Genomic DNA, 27,200 nt, shown 5'->3' with positions numbered 1-27,200 from the left:
GTTTATGAAGATATTCAGGAATGTGCTCAATTAAATCAAAACATTTAGATATATGATGCTAGATACATATTTAAGTGAATTAATAATTGTTTATTATGGTCCAAAGGTAATGATTTTTTTAATCTTAAATCATTTCTAGTGTTTTACTACCATACCATTATGCAATGATTAGATTTACAAATCTGTTGACCCTCACAAATTTTACATTTGGTAACTTTGTATGAGTGGAGATCGAGCGCTGTGGATCATCAGGATGCAGTTTTTTAAAAAGACCGTCTTTAAAAGATTTGACTATTGAATAGAAATAGCTGTGTTTTCTTACAACTGACGTAAAAGGAGCTGTTACCAGTCAATATAACTACTTCATTAATGGAATTAATTCAAGGACACTTAAAGCTTTTTAAAAGTCTCTGCTGCAAATTAAATTACTGTAGCTTCAGTGCATCTGAAGGGTAGATTCCTGAATGTCAGCAGGTTGTGTTCTGGTGGTTTGGTTCCCAGCTAAAGACAAAAGCCAGCAGCACTTAATCTTTCTCTGCAAATCTGTGAAGGTCTTTATTATGAAAACTTTCATACTGTGTGTTGTTCACTTGGTAAAGCGCATCTGTTTTTCAGTCTTGAGTGAAAGTTTCCAAGACTTCCACATTTATAATAGCATATGCTCTTTTGGTTTCTTTGTAGGGACTAGAATAGGTTTATAACCTGTATAATTTTTACTACTACGTCTATTGCAAAGTTTTGGCCAAACTCATCTTAATGAATTTGATTAAAGTTGAGACTTCAAAGGAGGACAGTTCTTAAGTACTTGGATATGTATTTGCTTTTAAATTGGGAACACTAAGCTCCTATTTTCAGTTTTAGAATGAATAGTATACGTGGGGGGAGGCAGCAAAACACACATAAAATTATTAGTGTTTTAAGCTTTTTTGTTGCTTTTCTTGTTGAAATCATCATAGGATGAGACAACCATATGACAGATGAGCTGATTTGCGCTGGGGATGTCAGTCCTGCCTCCCCCTCTTTGCAGCAGCACTGACATTTGTCTGACCTGTCAGTCATCTAAGTCAACTCAGTATGTTGACAGAAAGCTAACTGGACAAGAAGAAATAAACAGTTTTCTGCCAGTTTTGGTGAGATGAGTCAGCTTACTGAGGGGCAGATGAGTTCCACTGTCAATGTAAGAGCAGGATCATGATGGTAGGGTACTACCATACAAGAAGTCCAGGAGTGTAACGTAATTTCAGTTGAGCCACTATATAATTATGTTCATTGCCTATAGTACTACCTAGTGTTCCTGTCCTCCACTATGACATACGTCCCTTGTGTGACTTTTAAGAAGGCTTCTGGCAAAATAATCTTCTTTTTCTTCCAAATGTTAAGACAGTTATTTGCTCCTTATCCTTCCTGTTGTTCACCTGCACAGAAAAGATTTAGTATTGACAACTTCTAATCAACTGACCCTGAAAAATTGGTAATGAAGGATTAATTTTTAATTTCCAAACTGTATTTTAGGATTTTACATGCTGTTTTCTTTCAGGGAATTTTAAAGAATAGCAGAATTCTGATACCTAAAATCTTTCCTCATGTCTACATTGATTCTGATACTATGTTATCACTCATTCTGTATGACTAAGGCTGTGGCTTTATTAATTTACTCATATAAACTAGTGAAGTCTTGTTAGTATATTAGCATATTTTTATACAAATATTTATTTTACTATTGTGTTTTTACATGCCTATGGATGTACAGTACTGTTTACAAAGTCATTTTTCATGTTTCTTGAATTGGATTGCATTAAGGCCAACGCTGATGTGTCGTTACTTTCCATTTCCATTATTTTCACTCACAATGTTTAGAAACTGGACCGGGAGCTAGAAATATGTCTAGTGTTACAGACAGTAATTTTATTACAATAATATTATTTTATGCAGCTCTTATTTTAATGAAAGGTGGCTTTCTTATCAAGTCTGTTTTTGTCTTCATAGCATAATTGCATGCTCATAAAATTATTCTGAAGTATTGAATGAAATAGCTAAAATACTTAAAGAAGGATAAATTTTCATCCTAGTAATTACAGTCTTTACAAAGCTTGCTTTCATTTAGAGAAAACTGCTTAATTGCATGTTTGAACTGAAATATCCAGAGAATCTGGTTTTCTGCACTTCAGTTGGAATGAATCTTTTTCCCCCCCGTTACTTGTCCACTTGCAACAATGTTGGGAGTGGGAAAGAATCAAAATGAAGGACCTTGTATGTTAAAACCAGTATATCTAGGTTTTCTTTAACCTGCAGAGATTTTTTATGAAACTCTATGTTTAAAATAAGTTTAATCAGATGTACTTCTGTGACTTATGTTTTAGAAATTTCTTCAGCAACAATTGTACAAAATATGTATATATGCAAAATACCTTAAATCTGACTTTTCAACATGAGAATCTCTTGTATAGCAACCCAAAGAGTATGTGTTTTTGACAGTCATTATTTGCAGCCCTTTGCCTTGTGTTGTATTGCAGCTTTTGTTTTTAGAAATTAGCATGCACATACAAAATGAATATGGAGTTGTATAGTTTAGAAGTTAGCTTTAATGATGACAGAGCTTTGTTATAATTTGCTTTTATTCTTTCATGTTATAGATTCACACCTTAGTTGAAAGTTTGAAACTTTCAATCTCTGATCAGCAGCTTCCTATGTTTATACGTATAATGCAGCTTGGGATTGCTCTTTATTATGGAGAAATAGGCAACTTCAAAGATGGGGAAAGTGAAGATTTGATTTGCCACACTAAAGATATGTTGGGAAATATCACAGGTAAATACAATTTTTACTTTTAAAAAAAGAAATGTTAAAAACATTAATTTCTTCGCTTTTTACAAGTATAAATGGCTGAGGCTAGTCATTGCAAAGTATCTTGGCAGTCTGCAGTTTGTTAGAGGCAGTTCATTGTGCTGGGTAAGTATGCAGTGCTCTAACATCTTTTTCATGTTATGTTCCGGAAAGTATTCCGATGGTCCTGACTAAACTGAGGTTAAACTTTATCTGAAAAGACCATTTTAGGAGTTGTGACACAGCAGGGTATTTTGGATTTATCTGTCACTATGTCGTGTAACAAGGCACCTGTCCTTAGGCACCTTTGACTTTTCTCTTTTATTTAGTTCAAATGTGGCTGCTGCCAAGTGATGTGTTTTTCCATCTTTCTTTGGAACTTGTTACTAAGAATGAATATAGCAGCATTTGTTCTAAACAGCAAAGTATTACTTTGCCCTGTCTTTTCAGTAGTTCTGTCCTTTTTACGTTGCCTAGTCTCCTCTGCTTTTTATTTTCTTATAACATGTATTCCCTCTTCTACGTGATCTTCCATGGTAACTTACTGTGACGTGATCTTTTGAGGAGCGCTGCACCGATGAGGGGTGAATTCTCTTTACCTTTGTGTGATGACTTCCCATCTGCTGCTTCCCAAATATTGCTAGGGTTACGACAGTGATGCATTTTGAGCTGTGAACCTTTCACTCCAGTCTTAATTTTATGTGACTTTGATAGGAGCTACCAACTTTACTGCTGTATTTCTATTTGTATTTTTCTAGTTGTATCATGTAATGTATTTGAATGTTGAGGTTTTATGCTAGATGAATTGCTAGGAATTTGCAGCAACATAAGAAAGGCATATAGGTGCTTAGTTTATATTAAAATCTAAGGGAAATAAAATTTCTAAGTAGGCATTAGAACCTAAATACTTTCCTGTTTGTTCACTTCTATGTAAAATATAAAACCAGAACATTCAAGAGCCAAGCAGTCATATTGATTTACATCATACTATCTTTTTTAGTAATTTAATTAGGAATGTCATGATCTTGAACATCCAAACTTGAATCTGAAGTTTTTGTAATGTATCAGGCACTAAATAAAAGAGGAGGAGGAGGATGGACTGTCATTCCAAATTCTGAATTTTCTTCTTTTTATGCTTTTGTAGAGCAGAAGTTAACTTACTTGTCAGAACAGGGAACTTACTTAGAGATTTGTGTTTTAATTTTAATCTCCTCAAGACATAAGTTTTGGATATCTTTCCAAGGTTGAATTTGGATCTAGGGGAGTAGGAAGAGATATTTACCACACAGCCAAGAACATAACTTCTAGAAAATTCTTGGAATTATGTGTGATATATGTGAGATGTGATTATATTATATGTGATGTGGCACTTTTAAGCTATGCTTACGTTTATAGTATTACAACAGTTTGAAACTTTGTGTAAACAATTAAATTAATTGATTTTGTTCTGTTTAAGAAATACACAATTTTAATTGACATAAGTTTATAATTTTTTTATCCTGTGTTGCTGTCTTCTCTGGTTTCAGAGAAATAAATACATTATTGGAAGAATGACAGCAGTAGAAATTTTTTTTTTGCCAAAATATAGCCTTCAGTGTTGGTTGGCACAGATAACTCTTTCACTATCATGCCAGATATAGAATTCTCTGTCATGCTCCTGCTATGTGGAACTGAGCAAATAAATAAGATGTCTGTAAATAGTTCTCTTGTATTTTCTCTAAAGCTGAAATAGTTTTCTGCCCTAGAAACTATTTGCCTTACAAGAAATGTGGAGTTTGTTACACAAAACACATGATTAGAAGTACTTAATATTCTGAAAATAGTAACTTAATTTCCTCCTGAGACTTAAAAAGCGTGCAGTTTTTAGAAAAATCATTAGTGTGCATTTTAAGAACTCCTTGCATCTAACCAATGTTTTAATTGTACTATTTGCAGGAGAAAGGGTGAAGAACTTTTCTATGAAGATTTGCATTACCCTTGCCTTCAGACAGAGGGTTGTCTTTGTACCATGAATACCTTTCCTTTGTTCCCATCAAAGTTCACCCAAATTTGGCCAAGTTTTCATGCTATAGAGGCTTATGATGTATTTAGAGTTGCTTGAACGTTGTAGCTGAATTCCTGGAGCTGTTAGGGCGAGTAGGACCCTTTGAATATAGGAAAGACATTGAAAGAATAGAGAAATCATATGAGTCAATATGAGAACAGCTGGGATTGGTAGGCAGTGAGTTTCAGACAAAAAGATCTAAGGATTGGAGACAAAGATTAGCTGGGTAACGGGAGGACTGGGATGAACAGCTGTAACTGTGGAAGAGGATGAAAGTCTGATAGGAGAGGTACGTGGGTTTTTTTTGTTTGGCTTCTTTTGGTTAGGGTGTGAGATGGGTGGTGAAACAGAAATATAGTTTAAGTGAAGATTAAGGTTAAAACAAAAGGTATCTGCCTACAAATACTTAGTCTTTTCTGCATCTGGAATGGAGTTTGAGGTTCTTATGTCCAAATATGAGTAAAACCTTTGGCAATGAGTCTCTTGTCATCCTTTTTCTAATGTATGTCCTTAGGAAGGTTGAATTGAAATTGTCTGTAAATCTCATTTGTATTTTTTTTTGAACAACTGTGAATATGAATTCCTAGTTTTTCATAAAATACCCATCTAAAAAAGAAGTAATATCATGTTACTTCACAGTGATGTACACAAGAGTTGTCAGAAGGGTCAGAAATTAGACTAAGGTTGCAATGACAAGAACTACCAAGGAGGAAATCTGTAATTTCCTATGCAATTTTTGTTCAGCTACACTGTGCTCAAACATTGTTATTGTACTTAATTACATGATCATATCTATGTGACAGAACTATCTCCTTCAGAACACGAAACAGATGGCAATTGTTGGGTGGCCAAGCCAGAGCTGTAGACACAGTTCTAGAAGTCCATTTCTATCTTCACTGCAAAGTATTTTGCCACTTACAGGCTAAAACTGCTACCAGCTGGTTTCCTTCATACTATTTATGCTCGTTTCCTGCATAGAGTTTAGTATATATGTAGGCATATGTACACACACGTGCACATGTATGTACATACACATAAATAGAACTTTAAAGTATCTAATGATTTTTTTGTCTCATTCAGTGCAGTTAAGCATGAGTGCCAAATTGACATTAACCAGGTTACCCATGCCATCAGTTTGTGAGTTTAGTATTTTTTTCTTCTGACTTCATATTATATCTGTGTCTGAGATGGAAAAAAACCCCGACACTTTCTTAGCACTTCATGGTGCATTTGTCATCCAAATTTCCAACCACAGATTTGAACTTTTCTGAGGAAACTTCGAATTTTCAGAAAAAAATATGTAATCAAGTACAATAATAAATGACACGTATTATCTGCTGAGCTATATTAGCCACATTTTTTTCCAACAGTAACGCTTCATGAAATCCAAGACTAATTCCACTGGAATTGTGCCTAAATTCTTTACAGTTTAATAATGTACAGACCTCTTTTATAGATTATGTTTTTATAACTCTTTGAAAGGGTTCTGAAGATTCATTAAACAGTTTTAACCTGGTACTTATTAGTAAGCAGTCCCCACCCTTTCAGTTTAAAGAATTTACTGGGTTCAATTATTACTAAGTCTTTTGGATGGAACTTGCTTTTATTACGTTGTTGTTGACATAATAAAATCAGTCACCTATCCATGTCTAAGAATATACCAGCAGCAGTTTGTTTGTTCTTATATACTCAAGCGTAAGACCAAGACCTTGTGATTTGGCAGCAGGGTACCCTGTGTCATGAACATATAATTTGCTGCCTGAGTAAAGTCTGCTCAAATTCTGTTATGCTGAAAGCATTCAAAATACGCGGGTAAAATTATAGGTCAGAAATACAGGTAGAAACTCTGTAGTTTAGTATGTAAATTTGCTTAGTATTGCATGCATACTGGACCATGCTCCTGCACAGGGCTGGACAGGGCTTTTACTTCTGAGGGGTTGAGGGCTGCCTGAATTGTGGGCTTGGATGTCTGACTGTACTGGTCGTGCGAAGGAGGAAATGGGTGCATTTCAGTTCAGAGAGATAAAAAAGTGAGAAGGGTTTGGACAAGAGCCTGTGGCAGAACCGGCAGTTGTAGTTGTCATGGGCTGGGACTTGAGAATAAGCTTTTGGTTTGTGGTGGAAAAAATTGGCTAATGTAACTAGAAAAGTATTTAGGCATGAAAGAGGACAAGAAGCCAGGATGCAGGGGAGAGCTGGAATTTAGCTGGATGGAGTTGCTGAGATTGATGATCTAAGGCTGAAATACTAGAGCTGGTTAAGTGAAGAATGATCTGAGGTTTGAAGAACAGAAAAAGCTCAAGCAGAGGAGGTCTGGCACTGGCTGGGCAAAGAAATACAAACAGTGGACTGGAAATGAAAAGCTGCATGGCTGAGGGAGAGGTGCAGGGCAGGCCGGGAGACAGCTGAGATGGGTCTGCATGATGGTGTTAGAAGATGCTAAGCAAGACACTTGGGACAGATGTGAGAAGCTGGAATCATGAGCAGTATGAGCTACTGAGCTTCTGAGAGTGGTTTTAACAGTTCCTAGTGCTGCTTCCTCTGAATGATTCCCTTGAGATTCTGTATTATGAAAGTTTTGGGTTTTTTCGTTCTCTTTTTTTCTTTTTTTTCCTTTCATGAAATGAAATCCATGGCAGATGTGATTCCAGCTTATGAAGCATGTTTCCTAGGTGTAAAATGGCAATAATAACAGTACCTGTCCATCCCAAAGGAATATTGTGAAATTCTGTGGTATTTGTAAAGCACACTGACCGTGTCGTGATCTTTACTCTCAAAAAACTAAACGAAAATAAAGAAGGCCTTTGTGAATGCGAGTAGTTAACACTTTTACAACACTAAACAGAATAAAATATTGCATAGATCCTATAAAACTCATTTTTAATAGGCTGAAGTGTTCCTTATTGAAGACTTGGTGGTAAGAACAGTAGCGTGGGGAATTTTTGGGGTACCAATGGAACAAAAAGCAGATCAAGAGAATGAGTTTAATATATTGCCAGCTTTGGGCTGAATATGAGATTTGAGTTGGCTGAGAAAACCAAGTGCAAAGAATTTGTGACAGCAAGAAATTCTAGGTGAGCATTAGTTGTTGGAGAAAGAATTGACTCTGCAATACTCCATTAGGATAAAAATGGGAGAACTGAAATAGATTTATTTATCCATACTTGACTGAGGAAAAGCAGCTGTGGACTGTATTAAAGAGTTTGGGTAGAGGAGAGTTATTCCTAAACAGTGGAGAAAATGATCCCCAGTTTGACTGAAATGATGTCAGGATAAAAGGTTTTGTGTGCCAAATCACACTTTCCTGTGTATTTTTCTTGTCCCTGCACTTTTTGTCTGTCTTGTCTTGAGCGTTAAAGAGATGGAGATACACATCTAATCTTTGTACTGGGGTGTATAATATTGTTTCAGCTCTTCATGTTTTCATGTGGTTTGTGGGGTAAATGACCTGTGCAGTAAACCCCATGGTCTTTTTTTTCCCTTCCAGTTATCTAGCTCCATTATTGGAGCTTCTTCCTTGCCTATGTACTTTGATATCCTCCCAAGGAACAGTAGGTATATTTGCAATTCGTATTTCAACAAACTGTAAAGATGCAGAGTAGACAGACACCTGTAGGACGGGGCTTGCGGGGTCAGTGCATTGTGCGGCAGTCTAACAACCAGTGTGACAGTGAGTAACTTTGTTGTAGGCATCTGTAAGAGTGGATTGTCACTGGTTGCTGAGATCCCATGTGCTGAGGGTGGGTATCAAGCTTATTGTATGGAGATGGCCAGATTTCATCAATTTGGAATACATGTTTAGGCACATAGAACTGTTTACCTCTGTTAACATCAGTTAAATGAGGAGCAGTTAAAATAAGTAGCAAATTAAAAAAAATGAGTAAAGATTAGATCTTCCCAAACTGTAAAGTTCCTAAGTTGGGGAGATTAAACTTGTTTATATTAAATATTTTTATTGTTTTAGGAACTATAACCTTTTTGTAGAGAACTGGATTTTTAGGAATGCCTTTTAAACATTTTTTGTATGTTGTCTTGCCATTTTCTTTTTTTCTTGAAAAACATTAATACTCCTTCTAAAGTAGAGACCCCCAAAGAATCTGATTAAATCTTTGAAAGGCATAACTCAGGTTGACCTTTTGTTTTTACTTAGTACATAAAAGCTTTAAATATCAGGCCAGTTTTTCTGCTGCTGACTTTAGAAGTGGCTTAATGTAGATGGCAGTATGCGAGCAATTTTTTTAATGCTTCCAATGAACAAAGTGTATTTCCCATTGGTCTGCTTGAACTTGTTTGCAGGATTTGAAACAAAACCACTTTTTGGATTGGTGTTGTCAGACAGCTAACACCTTCCTGTCTCTATCGGGTATGTGCACGTACATATCACTTTGAGATTAATTGTCCTGTGATTTGTATCTCAACCCAGAGGCACTTGCCCTTTTGTTGTGATATTTCACATTATTTAGTCTCCTTTACCATTAAAATATAAAATAGATCTCCTACCTCTTGTCCTGGTTTTGGTGTTTTAAAATCACTGCTGCTTATTTTGTAGTTCACCCTTAACTATCTCATACATCTGCTCCTGACTTTACTGAGGTTGGGATATTGTTTAAACAGTTGGGATTTTAAAATAATTGATTAGCAACCTCAAGTAATATCATGCAGAGCACTTTAGAATAATCATTCGTGTTATTTCAGCACTTAAGAATTGTTGTGGCATCATTCTTTATTTGGAATTTTCTTAACAAATTTGGAAGGTGATTCGTTCTCTCCTTATCTATCAGTTCTTCGCTAGGGTAATTTAAATTTACAGTAAGACAAGACAGGTAGACTAGGAGTAGAAGCTTGGGAAAGTTTGTTTAATAGATGGAGGTACATACTATGAAAAAGAGGATTCTCTAGAGTTGAACCTGAAGCTTTTGTACGTTACAGTCACATTCCACATCCAGTGGATTGTGCAACTTGGCAGTAGAAGGGAGTTATGATTTCTTTCCTTGATTTACCTTTATCTGTAAGGTGGGAGCATATTCTCATCTAGTAGTATCCAGAGGTTTGAGTTTAAGGAAGGTTATGTTCTCGATGCAGAAATAAGAAGAAACCTTTCTTTAAGTCTTACTATTTTGTAGTACTGATTCCTGGCTACCTGCATCACTGTAGTGGGTTGTCTTGTAGAAAATAAGTGTGATACCTCTTAAATGTGTAAAAGTACCATCACTTGAGCGTGTGACTTTGTTGTAATGTTGTTTTCACGCTACAATTATGATAGCATCAGATTTTCAACTAGGAAGTGTTGGGGGTACATTTGCTTTCAAAAGGAGATGCGGAATACCTTTCAGACTAGAGTTTGGTACATAAGATTTCTAGTTTCTGCTGGTGTTGGTATCATTTCCAGTTCTGTGCAATCTCCTTCATATTGCTGTGCTAGTGTAATGCATGTGGAAAAGATCATGAGCCACTGTTTTTTAATATGTACTGTGATGTAAAACTGGTTAAACATTAAAAATATAAGCTACTAGCATAGTAAATATTATGAGTTATCTTGTGGCAGTCAATTCATTGTCTTTCCATGACCCAAAATCTAAAATTCTAAGATCCAAAATCTAAAATTCTAAGATCCAAAATGAACATCGTCTTTCAAATGAAATTCAGTTTGGCAACACAGCCACTGAATAGTATAAATATATTACAAACATTGAACTATTTTTTCCTGTACATTAGTAATTTCTGTGCATTCCTTGTATAATAAATGCATGCAAAAGAGTGTCATACAGAAAATATTTATTACTCTGAAAGCATGTATGTTGCTACATTTGAGATTCTCCAAGGACAGTTCATGCTGCAGGCACAAATTTAAGGGCTATTGCATTCTCAAGGTCAGCACCAAAACTGTTGTTATCAGCTGGATAATTCTTGTTCCTTGCAAATTTCTCTCTTTTTTTTTTTAACATGATTTATTCCATAAATTTTGTATTCATAATTAATGGTAATGTCTTCTTAGCTGTGAGTTTGCAGTAGCTTCTTTAGCTTATAGCGAGTAAAATATGAATGAGGAAATGAATTTTAATATCTGTATTATTTAGTGATACAGGAATGAACGTCTGCAGCTGTGTTCTTGAAGTACTTTACCAAGTTTCATTTATGCAGTTTCATGGTTGATTCAACCAGATGAACATTTACGCTATTGCCAGCAGGGGTGGTGAGGCATTCCCTCCCTCTTCCCCTAGTGCCAGCACTTGTATTTATGTAGCCACAGGCTAAGCTGGATCAGCCTTACCTGGCTGAAAACTAATACAGGCAGAAAAATAAATACAGAAAGAGTAGTTTTCTGCTGGGTTAGTTTCAGACTTATGGTTAGAGATAGAAGTTTCCAGACTCTTAGAGATGAGTATCTCAAACCCTTTAAAAGAAAGGATAGTGAATTTCTGAAGATCAAACTTGATTTGAATGTGGAAACAGTGATATGCAGTCACACCGCAATCTTGTAATTTATATTAAATGTATTTTTTAACTGGAATCACTGCCCTACGCTATGAAGCAAGATTATTCCAGTGTGATCTCAGCTATGGGTAGCTAGCGAGAGTGGATTTAGAAACCTGATGAGTAGGAGCATTTTGTCCTTTAACAAACTCCTGTATGTAAAACGTAGGGGTTTTATCATTAAGTTTCACTGTCCTATATATTTGCAGTTGATGCAGTGGTTAGTGTAGTTAGTTAAAACCAAAGAGACTTTGTGTTTCCAAAGTACATACTCCCCTTCATGCATTACTTGTGATAAAGGAATTTACGTTATATTTATGCTTCAAAGTGTTTAGAGGACGTTGTGGGTTGCTTACTAGGCTGTTGTGCATTTGTTCCAAAGTTTCACCGTTGATTACATAATGGTCATAGTAGTTTTAATTTAGTGATAGAAGATAGATGCATCTTCCTCTTTTTCTGTCTTCTGTCTCAGTGTATAGATATCACCATTTTAGTCTAGTTGCTGTTCTGTCTTATTTTAATGGCTTCCAAAATATTAATAAGTGTTATAAACCAGACTATTATTTGGCATCTTTTACTATTGTCTCTGTGTGTACACATACTGCAGCAAAGAGGTATGCTAAATGATGGCTGAATTTTATGGCTATGTAGACCAAATGTTATGGATGACCCAGGTCCTACACCTCCAGATTTTCTTCTCTTTTGCCAGACCTTCCCCTGTTTCTTCTGTGCTTGCCAACAACAGTCTAGGCTAAACTACTCAAGTCATGTTCTATATCAATTCTTTTTCCTTCTACATCTGACAGTTCTGCCTCTTGGCCATTTCCAAGGCTTTATGTGCACCTCTTCTGTATTTCCTGTGTTTCAAGATTTACATTTGGATTGAAATCTGATCTCTGACGCTCTCTTGTAAAGAGAGCAGGAAGGAAGCTTGCATTGCCCTTGTGGGAGGAGGTGTCCTCGCCTCCAAGCATGTGCAGAGAATTCTCATGAGTGTTTCTTCTTATGCTTTCTCCAATCACACAACTGTATAAATAATTAGACTAAAAGACTACAGACAAATTAGACTAAAGACTAAAAGCTCTAAAACTTGTAAGAGTGGGTCCTCTGAGTTTACAAATAAGTAAATAGAAATGGAATATGCCTATTTTCCATTCCTAGTTAAATAATACATTCAATATTGTTCCCCTGTGGGAACAGTTCTGCATCCTGTACTACCTGTGGTAACTCTGAAGCAGTTAATACTCCTCGGGAGTCCTGTAGGAGTGGTGATGAGGCCAGATAGGCTAAGCTAATTGTACTGTTTGTACATGCACAGCGTTACCCATTTGGATCATGAATGTTAGACTTCTATCTTTGGGGAAATCCTTGTTTTGTTCTGTATGCTCTCTCTAATATGTTTTTCACAGAGGACCAACGTTTGTTTTTTTGACTCACAGGTGGCATACCAGCTTTTTTGAGTGTAGATAAATCCGTATCTTTGAATACCTTAAAAGCTGACTTTTAAACAAAGGATGTTTTCAACCTTAATTTTTGGATCTGTGCTGTGTTTACGTTTTCCTTATTATGGCTTTTGCAATTGACGTCCTTTTTTATTTCATTTTAAAATTGAAAACGACAAGATTGTAATATATCCTTATTTAGTAGGGTTTAATTTGCAACTTCAGAGGGGCTTTAATGGAAGAAGTCTTGAAAGCGTGTGGTATAGATGACAAATTCTGATCTCACTGCAAATGTATGATAATAAAATTATTGCAAAGATCCTTAATGTTTTTTGGAGGAAAATGTTAATGAATGAAACAAGTGTTTAGAAACTTATATTCAGCAATGTAAAATTTCTACTTATTTTCTCTCAACATAAACCAAATATCAGTGAATGATACGTGGAATATTGTCCTAGTAAATTTCACATACTATAATTTTGAGTATGATAAATTAATTTTCAAGCATGGTTGATTAGAAATTTGACTTAGTTTTTTGTTTTAAAAGGTGCAGAAGATGAAACAAGCTCAGTAATGCAATATCCAACACAGTATATTAATCAAGATCCTTATTTGCATCAAGACGATGACCAGCAACAAGGATGGGTTTCTTGGGCTTGGTCTTTTGTTCCTGCTATCGTGAGTTACGATGATGAAGAGAATGATTCTAGTGGAATTGATGATGGAACAACGCTACATCAGCAGAAATCTCAATCCCTCAAGGATCCTATTATTTCAGTTGGGTTTTACTGTACAAAAGCAACTGTGACTTTTAAGGTAAGTATTTCTCTGCGTTGTATAGGATTTATTTGGCTTGTTGAGCAACTGTGTAAAGATTATCTGAGTGCTTGTCTACGGTTTGATTCAAGACAGGGCATATTACAGTAATGAATAACAAAAACTGAATGTTGAAAGTTCCTTTCACATCATAATGTATTGATAATGCAATATGAGGTGATTTTGCTATTTGAGGTAGAATTTGAGTACAAACATTTTAATTTTAAAGGGAAACCACTTGTTTTACTTAGATTAGTATTTTTTGATGGGAGAAAAATCTTAAAAGGCTTTCTCTGAGTGTTTATTGCAATATTCTATCCATCTGATGTTTTATATAAATATACTATATCAAAAAGCTTTAGCTTCACATAGCTCATGAATTGGAGGATTTTTTTTTCTTTTTTTAAACTATAATATGTGCAAATATGAATTTAAATTGGTAATGTTGAAATTATTTTCCATGGATTGGAATTGAATTAAAGAAACAAAGGATAAATTACACATATACTCTGAACTATAAAGTATGTATGTAGAGAAAGAGTTGAGTATTTTCTGTAAACAAATCTCAAAATACTTGCTGGGTTTCTCTCTATTCCTTTTGTAAGCTTGCAGAAGGGAATATGGAGAGTCTGAATAAGATATTGAGATCATAGAATCAGAGAATCATAGAATGCTTTGGGATGGAAGGGACCTTTAAAGCTCATCTAGTCCAACCCCCCTGCAATGGGCAGGGATATCTATGACTAGATCAGGTTGCTCAGAGCCCCATCCAGCCTGGCCTTAAATGTTTCCAGGGATGGGGCATCTACCGCCTCTCTGGGCAACATGTTGCAGTGTTTTACTGGATGTACTGACACAAATTAAAAGTTAAGGTTCTGAATTAGCAAAATATTTTTTATACATGCCAAACTATATGCAAGCAATTCTATGTGCACGACCATAATAGAAAGTGGCTCTTGGTTTTACAATTAAACATACGTCAAATCAAGGCTGAAACTCTTCAGAACAGGAGATAATACTATTTCTACACGCAGCAGAATAACTAAGGTTGATTTTTTTTTTTTATGACTTTGAGCCTTTCAGATGAACTGCCATACTTTCATAACCCTCGTATAATGTTTATGTTCCTACTTATACACTCAATACCATCAACAGCTCCCTGTCCCTTTTCTGCCCATTTGGCTTGTCATCTGTGCACAAGAGTGTTTTGAGTGGCTTCATGGCTACTGTCTCTTAGCTATTTTTGTTTGGTGGCATAGCAGAGCATTTAGCTGCTCAGCAGCTGTCAGAAAGGATGAGAGAAGTGACTTTGGGAGCTGCGGGCGTTCTGTGGGGAGGTTAATGTTTTAAGCCTTCAGTCTCCTGCTAAATTTGGTTGCAAAATTTGAGGACATAAAGCATCAACAGGCATTCAGTCATGTTCTTTTCTGTCAATCTGCTTCAACCTTCCCTTTAAAAAAACAAACAAACAAACCAAACAGGCTAAAAAGAAATAATGGAAAAATCTTTTCTTCCTGCTTTAATTATATCCCTTGAACACCACTTAAAAAACCCAAACAACCAACCAAAACTCAAATTTCTTGTTTATCATGGCTCAGCATCTTTTCTTTTGCACTTTGTCATATAGTAGTAATTTTGTATGCTCTTTCCTCATGTGAAAAAACTCATTAAAAATAATATGAACTTTTTTGAACAAGATTTTCTGGATTGGGCTTTCCTAATCTTTCATTGGGAAGCTTATGCATTTTATATTATGAAGTGATAATAACTACTTAAAATGTAACTTCTTACGTTCTATGAAATTTAAATGTGAAGTGATGTATGATACTAATATGGTGACAGTTAGGAGGAAAACAGAATTCATTGTTCTGCTTGCATGCAAAGAATGTATGGAATTAATTTGTGGTTCATATTTTGGTAAAAAAAATAAGGTCAAGTTTCTGCATTAGCATTCTGAACAGTTGATATCATTCCAGCTAAAAATCATGCCAAATTAAATGTAGCGTTTTCTAATAATGGTGAAAATGATTCTTGTAATGTCTGAGTTCTTTTAATCAATTAATTGCTTTTCCTCTACAATAATTGCATACAGCTGAAGGGTGATCAGTGATTTTTTTTTAATCCAATTTTCTTGGACATTAAGCTTAAAAATTTTAATTTGAAACAACATCTATGTATATCCACTCCTGAAAATAATGAGAGCTTGTGGATATTTTTATATAAAAATTAGAATTTGAACTATTTAAGCTGCTCAGCATAAACTTAAGTATTTTTTTTAATGCAAACCATAACACCTTCATTATTTTGTTCCTCTTTTCTCCTTTTTCTTTGCTGTGGGTTATGCACTTTTTAACCTAAGTATATGTGTTTTACCACTTTAAATTTTTATATAAGAATTGTGCAAGAAATTGAAACGCATGTTTCTCCCCATTGCCATGACAAGAAACAAAAATGAGTATTGTTGTAATCAAAATGTTTCCTTAATATTATCATGCTGTTTTAATTATTTTCTGGGAAGAATAAATAATGTATTTATGGATTTTTACAGCCATTTATAAGCTAATTTGATACTATGTTAATAATGCAGCTGTGTATCTTTTCACATAGTTTCTCTTTAGATAAGCAAACTTAAAATACTATAGTGGATTTAAAACTTTCTGTTATGGCATACTTCAACCAGAAGTTGAATATGAGAAGTTCTAATATGGATAATGCATTACAGCTGTTTAACTGCACCTGTTTCCTGCTTGTTAATAAATTTTAGCCCATAATTTAATTTGTCTTCATCAGTTCTGTATATTAATGACATTACTGCTGTTTAATACTAATATTGACTTATATAAGGTGTTTATCCTATTGTTTCACAGCTCACTGAAATGCAAGCTGAAAGTAGTTATTACAGCCCTCAGAAAGTAAAATCCAAAGAAGTTATATGCTGGGAACAGGAAGGAACCACAGTTGAGGTAATTTTCCATTGACAAGGTTCTTTGTTTCGTTATAAATACGGTAGTAAGTAGTTACTAATAAAATATTTTTTAATTATTTCATTACTGATTGTTCATATTCTGCTATATTGGATGTGTTTATTGTAATAATCACGTGGATGGAAATTCTCTAGAGTCTGATCACTATAGCACTAGAAACTTAAAGTAATTCCTTCCTTCTAAGTGCACTGTTTGATTAACTTGCTATTAATGCTCTAAATATATAAACCTAAACACATTTTGCTTCACTTTTCTCCATCTTTTCTATTTCTCATGGAGTAGAATTCTTCAAAATACTACTTTTTTTTTTCCCCTCACTAGGTCCTTATGAAAGGTGAAGTTTTCTTTGATTGCCAAATAGGTTTTGTTGGTTGCCAAGCTATGTGCCTTAAAGGAATTATGGGAGTTAAAGACTTTGAAGAGAACATGAATAGGAGTGATGAAGTGAGTATATTGAAATATCAGTTGACTTGCTGAATAAGTAATTCTGGTATGCTTTAGAATCATCATAGAATCATAGAACAGTTTGGAATGGAAGGGACCTTTAAAGGTCATCTAGTCCAACCCCCCTGCAATAAGCAGGGACATCTACGACTAGATCAGGTTGCTCAGAGCCCCATCCAGCCTCTCCTTGAATGTTTCCAGGGATGGGGCATCTACCGCCTCTCTGGGCAACCCGTTCCAGTGTTTCACCACCCTCATTGTAAAAAATTTCTTCTTTATATCTAGTCTGAATCTACCCTCTTAGTTTCAAACCATTACCCCTTGTCTTATTGCAACAGGCCCTGCTAAAAAGTCTTGTCCCCATCTTTCTTATAAGCCCCCCTTAAGTACTGAAAGGCCGCAATAAGGTGTCCCTGCAGCCTTCTCTTCTCCAGGCTGAACAACTCCAATTCTCTCAGCCTTTCCTCATAGCAGAGGTGTTCCATCCCTCTGATCATTTTTGTGGCCCTCCTCTGGACTCGCTCCAACAGGTCTGTGTCCTTCCTGTACTGAGGACCCCAGAGCTGGATGCAGTACTCCAGGTGGGGTCTTAGCAGAGCAGAGTAGAGGGGCAGAGTCACCTCCCTCGACCTGCTGGCCATGCTTCTTTTGATGCGGCCCAGGATACGGTTGGCTTTCTGGACTGCGAGTGCATGTTACTGGCTCATGTCCAGCTTTTCATCCACCAGTACCCCCAAGTCCTTCTCGGCAGGGCTACTCTCAATCCCTTCATCCCCCAGCCTGTATTGGTACTGGGGGTTGCCCTGACCCAGGTGCAGGACCTTGCACCTCATGAGGTTCACACGGGCACCCTTCTTAAGCTTCCCCAAGTCCCTCTGGATGGCATCCCATCCCTCAGGCGTGTCAACTGCACCACTCAGCTTGTTGTCGTCTGCAAACTTGCTGAGGGTGCACTCGATCCTGCTGCCTGTCATTGATGAAGATATTGAACAGCACTGGTCCCAGCACGGACCCTTGAGGGACACCACTTGTCACTGTTCTCCATCTGGACATTGAACTGTTGACCACTACTTTCTGGATGTGACCATCCAACCAATTCCTCATCCACCCAATAGTCCACCTATCAAATCCATATCTCTTCAATTTAGAGAGAAGGATGTTGTGGGGGACTGTCAAAGGCCTTACAGAAGTCCAGATAGATGACATCTGTAGCTCTTGCTGTGTCCACTGATATAGTCACTCCATCATAGAAGGCCAATTTATTTATTAAACTATTTGATTGCAGAATTTAGAAAGGCTGCTGTTACCAGTTGTGACTTAGTTTTTTGAATGTGTTACTGGAATATAGAACTCAATGATTATTCCTTACAGTTGGAAAGACAAATATCTAAGAGTGAGAAGCTGCAAAACATGTCTTTTTTTTGACAACCCCACTACCCCCATCGTTATGTATGTCTGCATACTTTGATCTGTATAACAAATTAAAACACACTAAAACATTTGAAAACCTTTGAAAATACTTAAATCAACAGAAGATTGGAAGGGAAGAAATGGGAACACTGTATGCTAAAGATAATAGAAGTGTGGCTCAAATATTAAATAAGTGTTTTGCCTCATTTTTCAATAAGGTTGATGAGAGCAGTATCAAGTGAAGGAGTAAAACACTATTAATTTCCATTTCAAATAGAAGCAAAGCTTGAATTGCTTAATAAGACAAAATGAAGTATCCATATGAACTACTCTTAAAATATTTAATGAAGTGGTGCATGAAATTCTAAATTAAAAAAATGAGGATTTTTGGTTGAACTATAGATGGAATAGTGCCCTGAAGTACTGGAGAACTGCAATTATTATCTGTGTTTAAAGAAAAACAAATAATGGAGCCAACAACAGACCTGTTAACTTGATGTTAGTGCTCTGTGAAGTCTTAGCATTTTAAGGAGAGTATTTTAGTATTTTTAGTATTTTTTTTTTTTTTTCATTTTTGTGCCACCCTCTAGGGTGTGAATTTAGAGAAAATATCTGCTTTTGTGAGAATGGTGGTGATGTTCGTGTTCTCATCTGTTTTCTTTCTCTACTGCTATAGTTGGGACTGTGCCTTTCATAAAGGTTCCAGCTTTGTTTTATGTGATTTCCCTGTCGTCGTTCCCCTTCCCCCCCCCCCCCCCCCCCATCTATTCTCAATCTCATATAAATAACCTTTTTGGAAGAATAACTCTTGATGAAAAAGTTGTGTTGACTTCAGAAGGATAGGGGGTTTGGGATATGGAGAAGGCATGTAAAAATCTAGGTGAATAAAGAAGAGTGGTAAGGTAGCAAGCAGGTCATACCTTGAAATAACTGCTTACCATGAAAGGCATTGGTCAGTCAGAGAAATGGAGTATGTAGTGACAAGATTGTGTATAGTTAAGAGGATGGGGCAGAATTTGGAGTAACAGTGATCTGAGGTTATTTTCTGTTAAAATGAAACCAGTCTGTTCTGTATCATGGGCTGTATAATATTTACTAGCTCAGGCTGGTTTTATTAATCGGAGAATGGGAGGGAGTGGACAGGAACTTCAGTGTTAATTGAATAAAGTTATTCTAATTGTCTTATCATTCATAATGAAATATGCCCTTGAGGGATGCTGCCATGTCATTAGTGTCTTGTGACAGAATTGAAACTGCTCTGTTAACGTGACTATTTTTTTTCTCCCTTGCTGCCTTATTATTTTCTACTACTGCATGAAGGAGGCCTACTTCTTTAATTGTGGAGAAAATTTGAGTGCAAAAGGAATGACATACCTTACGAATTCACTATTTGATTACAGAAGTCCTGAAAATAATAGTATTCGTGCAGAATTTATATTGGATGCAGCTCATCATAAGGTCAGAGAATTAGTTTTTTTTCTAATAAAAATGTTCTAATGATCTCTAATGGATTTCTAATGATTATTTAGATCTGTGTACTATTAGAGGACCGATTTTTCATTGCTTTGTTATGTTTGACTGAATCCTACTTTGCAGATGGCCAAAAAAAAGTAAACCTGTTTGTGTTTAAAAAAAAAAAAAAAAGTAACAAAACATGTCCAAAAGAAACCTCAAACTCCCCTCCTGCCCCAAAAGCTGAATTAATGCCATAGTTTCCAAAAGCACTAACTACAGAACACCTGCAGAGAAAAACAGAGATATGAGAGAATGCTAGCAAAAGGTCAAGCTTTACCAGCACATACTTCTTTAAACCCAACCAGTAAGTAGTTCATGGTCTTCAAACTAAGAAGTGCTCTCTTGGAAACCGGATCTTGGCCAATGTTAATTATATTGTCTGTGTGCTATATTTGTCTACTTAGAGAAAGTCTTGCTAATTTTGCCTTTGGTAGACAAATTTTCAGTCACCGATAGTCTCTGTTGTTGTAAATTGTGCAGTAAAACTTTATTCCCTGATTGTCTGCAATTATTAAAGACTGGATGCAATGACCAAGGTGGTCCCTTCCAGGTGTGTTCATAGGTGGAGTTCTATGCTCTGTGTTATCGTACAGGTAAGCCATTTGCAATTCTGAGTATATCTAATTTCTTTTAAATTTAAATTTTAGTTTTCACCTTTTGAGTACTACTAATGAAGAAGCGTAACCCTGAAGAATCCCATAAAAATTGAAATTAATTAGTGAAATCACAAGTATTTAGCCATATTCAAACATTTCCCATAGTGTGTTTTAGTTTTAAGCTTTACTCTTTCCTTGGTCTGTCTTCGATGCTTTTATGATTTGATTATATTATGCATAAATCCCAATGATTGCATAAAGTTGTAATAAGTTTCCTACTGTTTAAAGATAAAAATCACAATATTCCTTAAATAAAAAAGCCAGAATGAATGAGCTTCAGTTTTCAGTGTATTTAATTAGGCTGATCTGTTGGATGCAAGAGGTCAAGTGAAGAATATTTACTCCATTAAAGGTACTAATTAACTAGATGTTATTGATGAATTGGTCAGCATGTCCACTGGAATTATGGATGTGCCTTTGTGTGGCCTCAAATAGAAGTTACATTACCTATCGGAAAGGTGAATTCTTTGGGATAACCTCTGTCCTTTGTTTTGATAAGCCTTTCCGTGTGTTGATGCACAAATCCAAACATGAATATATCTCTCTCATACCAACCTATCAGTTGGTAATCTCAAGATTCTTTCCTTATACAACGTTTTCTTTGTTTGCTTTGCTTTGTTGGTAGGAGACATACACCGAGATAGCTGGAATGCAGAGGTTTGGGGCTTTCTACATGGATTACTTGTACACAATGGAAAGCACCAGTGGCAAAGGTACCTTTTTTCCTTTGTTTACCCTGTTAAATAATAGAAACAAAGACTTTTCATGCCCAGCTGGTCCCTGACCAACTGTCCTCTAACTTACCTTAGATTTACCATCAGGTTCATTGTTAAAATGGTTTCATCTTCATTGTGTTTGAGATTTGCTGTTTTGGTTAGCTGTTGATTGTTGGTGTTCTTCATTTTTTTTTTTTCTTTTTTTCCCCCTCCCCTGCATAAGTAATCACAATGATGCCTTTTATAGTCAGTTGCTAAACTGAAAATAGTTCTCTTGTAGCAGTGGTGAAGTTCATAAAGTATGATGTCTTCTTTTTTTTAAAGTTGTTGTCATTATTGACTTTGGGGGGGGGGGGGGAAGTCTTTTGAGAAACCCTGGATGAAGAATGAAGTTGATCTTCTATTTGATGGAGAAGATGAAAAGGACTGCCATTTTCTCCTATGAAGAAAAATGCAAGGATGAGAGATAGTGTGGAGAATGAATCTTCAAATATACATATCTGAAAAATTTTATGAGCAAATATTAGCACAAGTCATGCACACAGATACTGGCTAATTCTAAGTAATTCTTGAGATTCCTATCAATTCTTTTGTAAATCTGAGACAATATAGTGGATTCAGTTCAGTAAGTATATCTACATTTGTGTGTGTCACAAAAGCCAGGACAAAGGAGTTAATGTATCAGCAAGTAATACATATATATTTTTATCATGAACTGTGATGTGATTTTTTTCCTCCACCCCAGGATGATTATGATCTACAGCTGCTGTTTTGCAGTTCTATTGCCTAAATAATGCTTTCTTCCCCACCTGCGTATTTATTATCATGAACAGTGTTTCTGTGGACATCTGTTGGGAACTTCTTGCTATTTTGTGACCAAACGTTTATCTGTCATTGCTACCTAGTCTGGGTATTACTATTACTGCTACCTACTCATCTGGGGTTTTTTTTGCATGTTTTTGTTTCTATGTAAGAGAAGTCTCAACTCCTGATGTTTTTTGTTTTCTGGACTTGTTGGACATTAAGTGTAAAAGCAGTAGGAAAGAAAAACTTCCAGTTTGGTTAGAGGATGGATTATGCAAAGCTTACAAAAAGAAATAAATGATGCTATCGCCTTTGATAGTAGAGGGATACACTAGGTAATTTAACAGTTATTTCCTGGCCCTGAGGCTTTCCTCTCTGTACTGTGAGTGTGATGTGAAGCTGAGAAAATGTATATTAAGTCAAGTTTCTACTGCAGTCTACTTCTGGTTTTAATAAAGAAATAACTGTTTAATTGCATGCAGAACTTCTGTGTAGAGAAGTTGAAGACCTAGGGTAAACCTTATCTCCTTTTTTAATTTTGGTATAGAAATATGAATATGCACAGATGATTATGAGGAAAAATTGATTTTGTGGAGTATTTTGTCTTGTTTCTCTGAATGCACAAGGAATTTAATGACATACGTTTTTCTGACTGTAACTAACCCTTTTCAGAAATTGCTGAACTCAGAAACTGACCCCCCCCACACCCCGGCCAGGCTACTGGTATTTTCTATCTTTTCCCCTCCTCAGCTTCTCTTCTGTTTTTCAGTTTGCTTTCTCAGGGCCTTGGCTTTTATTTCCTGAGTCAGCCACCAGGAAAACACCTCAGGAAAACACCTCAGAAAAACAAAGCTTGGCTTCCTATCAAGCCTTGCTGTGTGCTTTTATTTCAGTATTACTCCTCTAATTTCAGCTACCTGACTACATAAAAGAATAGAGTAATTAATTTTTAAATTAATGGTTTAAATGGTTGTTACAGCTTTAGAACCAAGAACTTAAAGCCTTAAATTTTCAAATAGTTTTGTTCCTCAGAAAAGCAAATGTGACATTTTCTGCTAGTTATTTTCTAGCTACCTCTTCTGTATTGTGAGTCAATTATGTAATTATTAACTAGAATGTGAACAAATAGGTGTAAATTATTTCATTTGAAAAGAAAGTATAAATACCTCAAGATTTTGAAAACAATATAAATCTTGCTACATTTTTAAGATAAGGTGTTTATATGGAAGTATTTATGTAAAAGTTTACATTTTTTACTATTTCTTGCTTTGCCGTTGTTAACTATGTTTTTAGTTACAATCAGTGCACACCACCTTCCCCTAAAAAACCTAACCCAACTTAAGTTATAGGAGGCAGTCACTGTGATTGTAAGATTTTATCTGTCAAGGCAATTTTGGCTCGACACCTTCTTTGCCCCTTTAACCTTTCCCGAAGCACACGATTACTGATTAAACCGCAAGTGCCTCATGGATAACATTAACCTCAGGAGTTTATCTGTCACTTATAGAAGTGCATTAATCACTTCTAGTATTTAGAATGAAAACAAGATAGATAGTTGTGCACAGTAGTCTTATTTTGAAATTCCGCCTGTCCTTCCCTTCCAACTTTATTTTTCTGTTTTTCATTTTGTATTTCAATGCAAAATAGTAATTTCACTGAAACAGTGTGTAGCCTGTCAGTTCCCTGATCACTGATTTGCATGACCTACAGATCTAACAGGGTGTACTTTTGAAGTTATGTTCTGTTTATAATGTATACGTGTCTATTTTGGTGGCAAGTTTGTTATGCAGCACTCTCATTTGAAGATTTTTTTTTTTTTTTTGTCAAGTAGAATTAGACGTATGGTTTATGGAGAGCTGAATACTTGGTGATCACAAATTATTTACCTTTATGCATCTGCAAAGTTTCAAAAGAAACCTGTGATCACCTACTTCTGTAGCACCAGTAGGTTTTCTATCACATTGTCTTTGTACTTAGTTAGAATTAAATGGAACTATTCCAGAAAGTGGTTTGTATAAATGCTGTCATTTCAGTATATCGCTCATATACATACAATATATACAAATAAGTATGGGTTTTTTCTTTTTGAAAAGGTAGGCTGTTATTACTTCTAAAGGCTTCTGTTCTGGCCTTGATATTTTTTTATGTGAGGTTATGGTTTTTTACGCTTCTAATAGTGTTCATCTGAACTGGATACTATGTAGAATTGGAAGGACAAAAATGCGTGTTAACTGCGTACTAAATAAAGCATACTCTGACAGCAGGCTGTATGCTGGCTTTTTTTAAAAAAATGTCCTTTTCCTCACCAGTGCTTAGAAGGAAGATGATTTTATAAGAGTATGATTTAAACATAAGGGGACCCCCCCCCGCCCCGTCCTTCCCTCCTTTTCCCCAAAACTCATTTTCCCCCATTAAAAAGACTGTTTTGAATGAGTACAGTAAAGGAGGGAGGGAAAAGGGAGTGTTCCCCTGGAGGGTGAAAGACAGCTAGGTTTCTCTCAGGCAACCAGAAATTAAAAATGCGTTCTTCCAGTTGGCTTAAAAGTAAGATTTGCCTTGAAGCTGTGGAGCGTACCATGCCAGGCTGCTTAACCACAAAGCCTCAGCTACTCGGGAGTTGACAGATCCTATATCTCTTTGACAAAGTGGGTAGGTCAACTGTCTGCAGCAGTTGCAGCTCCCACTGTCTAGTCTGATGAGCTGAGCTTGTCTTGCCATTTACGTTAGTATGGACAGATGGTGTCAGTGCGGAAGATGGTATACCAAGAATTTGGAATTGTCAGATTGTTCTGTGATTTTGAGTCATAGTTCTCTACAGGTGTGTTTAGTTTGTTACTGTAACAGAAAGGCAGGAGGTTATCAGATTTATGCAAGGAAATAGGTTGATTTGCATGTGGGCAGATGGGTGAAAAGAGGAAGGGATGGGATCTATCTTGCATTGAATAGGTGTACAAGATCCACATTGGGTAAGAGCTTGGAAATCACTTGAAAAATACTACTGTTGAGAAGGATCATCATGGAAGAAGTCAGTCCACCGCTTACAAAGACTTTGGTTTCTGTGGCATGACTTGATCATGAATGAGTACGAGGAGAACATATCAAATGGACATCTCTGCAATTGCAGATGTGTTAAATTGTGGAAACCAAGGTGAAATTGATGGCAATGACTGTGCATTTCCTGGTTTTCCTATTTGTCGCAGCTTTAATCAGGGGGATTATGGACTGCTGTGCTAAGGAGTATGTGCTATCCAGATTCACTGAATGATTTAAACTGTCATCCTACAATTTTATCTCTGAACTTTTTCATTTTTATAGGTTAAGTGGTCTCGGAATCCATTTAATATTGATGCTTATTTTGTCAGACTGTTCATTTGTGTAATGGTTAGCAAGACATTTAATGTTTAGTGCTTGCATCAAAGCAATGAAGACACTGTCAAAGTGATGATTTATTAGAAAAAAGAGTGAAATTCTGCAAACTAAATATGTTAAAGGGGTGAGGGTATTTTTTTATAAGTCATATGTAACAGGAAAAGCTTCTGAAATTTTCATAATTTAACTGAAGCATTTCCATGGAGTATGTTTAGAGAAATGTAGTTATACTGTTTGATAGCTGATGAGTAGCCTGTACACAGCAAAGGTGTGATTTCAGTCTACCGCATTACCCTACATCTATATCAGAACAACAATAACTATAATTGGTACACTAGTTGCCATTCTGACAACAAAGGTTATAGATCTTTTGGATGCAGAGACTAAACCACCCTTTATCTTTGTAGTGGTCATTCTGAAAATGTTCTGAGACATAATGATTAATGAAGTTTTCATTCTTGCTGCCCATGCTTTACCTCATCAGTGAATGGAAGGAAGGGTCAACCTGGTTTATGAAAATATAAGCGAGTGTGATTCTCATTGCTGTTCTAGCCTGTGTACCAGCAACTAGGATTTCAGGGGCCTCTATCTGTAGTTTCTTTGCAGGACACCTTTTCCTTGATTGTTTGGGATGGATATCTTTGTGATAAACCATAGAAAGTTTTGAACAGCACAGCTGTCATTGGCACCTGGGGTTAAGTTGCCACAGAAGTTTGAAGATAGTTTGGATACCTTCAGAGAGTCCCAAGCTTGAGAGATACAAAGTTAATGGAAAGGTTCCCAAGTTGTGCTGTGCTTGGAGGCAAGGCAGAATCTTACCCTGTTTGCTCTGCATTAAACAGGAATAATGTTTGTTTAAACACATTAAGCCAGTTACGGTATATTTGTGTGTTCAACTTGCGTTGTTATATTTTCTATATATTTATAAGTCTGTGATCACAGGATTTGAAACAAAAGTAGCTGATAAAAAATATTATGTCCAATTGTTTGGTGTAATTTGTTGTTATTTATAACACTTCTTGCAGTTTCTGGGAATCAGCAAGACCTTTCTTCAGTAAAGAGTGAAGATTTTGGAAATGTTCAGGAGATGTCTACAAAAAGCCTCATTGTGGGACCTCTCAATCTTCGACTGGATAGCAGTGCGGTACACCGGATAATGAAAATGATAGTTTGTGCTCTGGAACATGAATATGAGCCGTACAGCAGAACTAAGCCAGGTTTGCTCCTATTGCATATATGCAAATATACAGAATTAAACCAGACCAAATTCAGTGCCCTTGAAGGTGCAACTTCCAAATAGTTAAAATCCAAATCTCTCAGGGGATTTTGAGTCCAAAGAGCAAAATTTAAAAGAAAGATAAAAATGAATCGCAGTATCCCCATCAGTATTGGATATACTTCTGAGATAATTTCAGACACTTTGGAGGCCATTTGTTTCAATCACAAGCCTGTTGTTGCATAAGGAGGGCTTATTTTATTGACAATTCTAGCTTAATTTTGGAGTCTTAGAGAGTATCCCTGTTGGTATGTATTTATTAGTTTGAAATAATAGTTATACAAGATAAAAATGCATGGAAACAAGCTATGGTAAACTGTTAAGATGAGAGACCTATACAGACTTTGAAGTAAGGAGAATCCAGTTACGATTGCATTTAGCCTTATGTAGAACCAGTGTGGAATAAAATTATTAACGGGGGGGGGGG

At 36.0% G+C, this 27,200-nt stretch overlaps 1 protein-coding gene across 7 annotated transcripts in view; it reads left to right on the top strand.

Moving 5' to 3' along the window:
- The window catches only part of VPS13B (vacuolar protein sorting 13 homolog B), a 483,190-nt gene that overhangs the window by 55,732 nt on the left and 400,258 nt on the right, over positions 1-27,200 (top strand). For all 7 annotated transcript variants that reach the window (XM_087749030.1, XM_087749012.1, XM_087749022.1 and 4 more), the window contains exons 7-13: positions 2,634-2,808; positions 13,331-13,599; positions 16,467-16,562; positions 16,905-17,027; positions 19,758-19,895; positions 21,234-21,321; positions 26,523-26,714. In XM_087749030.1, the coding sequence (XP_087605156.1) occupies positions 2,634-2,808; positions 13,331-13,599; positions 16,467-16,562; positions 16,905-17,027; positions 19,758-19,895; positions 21,234-21,321; positions 26,523-26,714 (1,081 nt within the window). The remainder of the gene's footprint in view (positions 1-2,633; positions 2,809-13,330; positions 13,600-16,466; positions 16,563-16,904; positions 17,028-19,757; positions 19,896-21,233; positions 21,322-26,522; positions 26,715-27,200) is intronic.

This window comes from Nipponia nippon, unplaced genomic scaffold (genome assembly GCF_047370975.1).
Source record: "Nipponia nippon isolate SJK-2023a ecotype South Korea unplaced genomic scaffold, ASM4737097v1 scaffold_1, whole genome shotgun sequence".
NCBI lineage: Eukaryota > Metazoa > Chordata > Aves > Pelecaniformes > Threskiornithidae > Nipponia > Nipponia nippon.
Note: the sequence above shows the minus strand (reverse complement) of the source record. Positions and strands in the feature narration are given on the sequence as shown.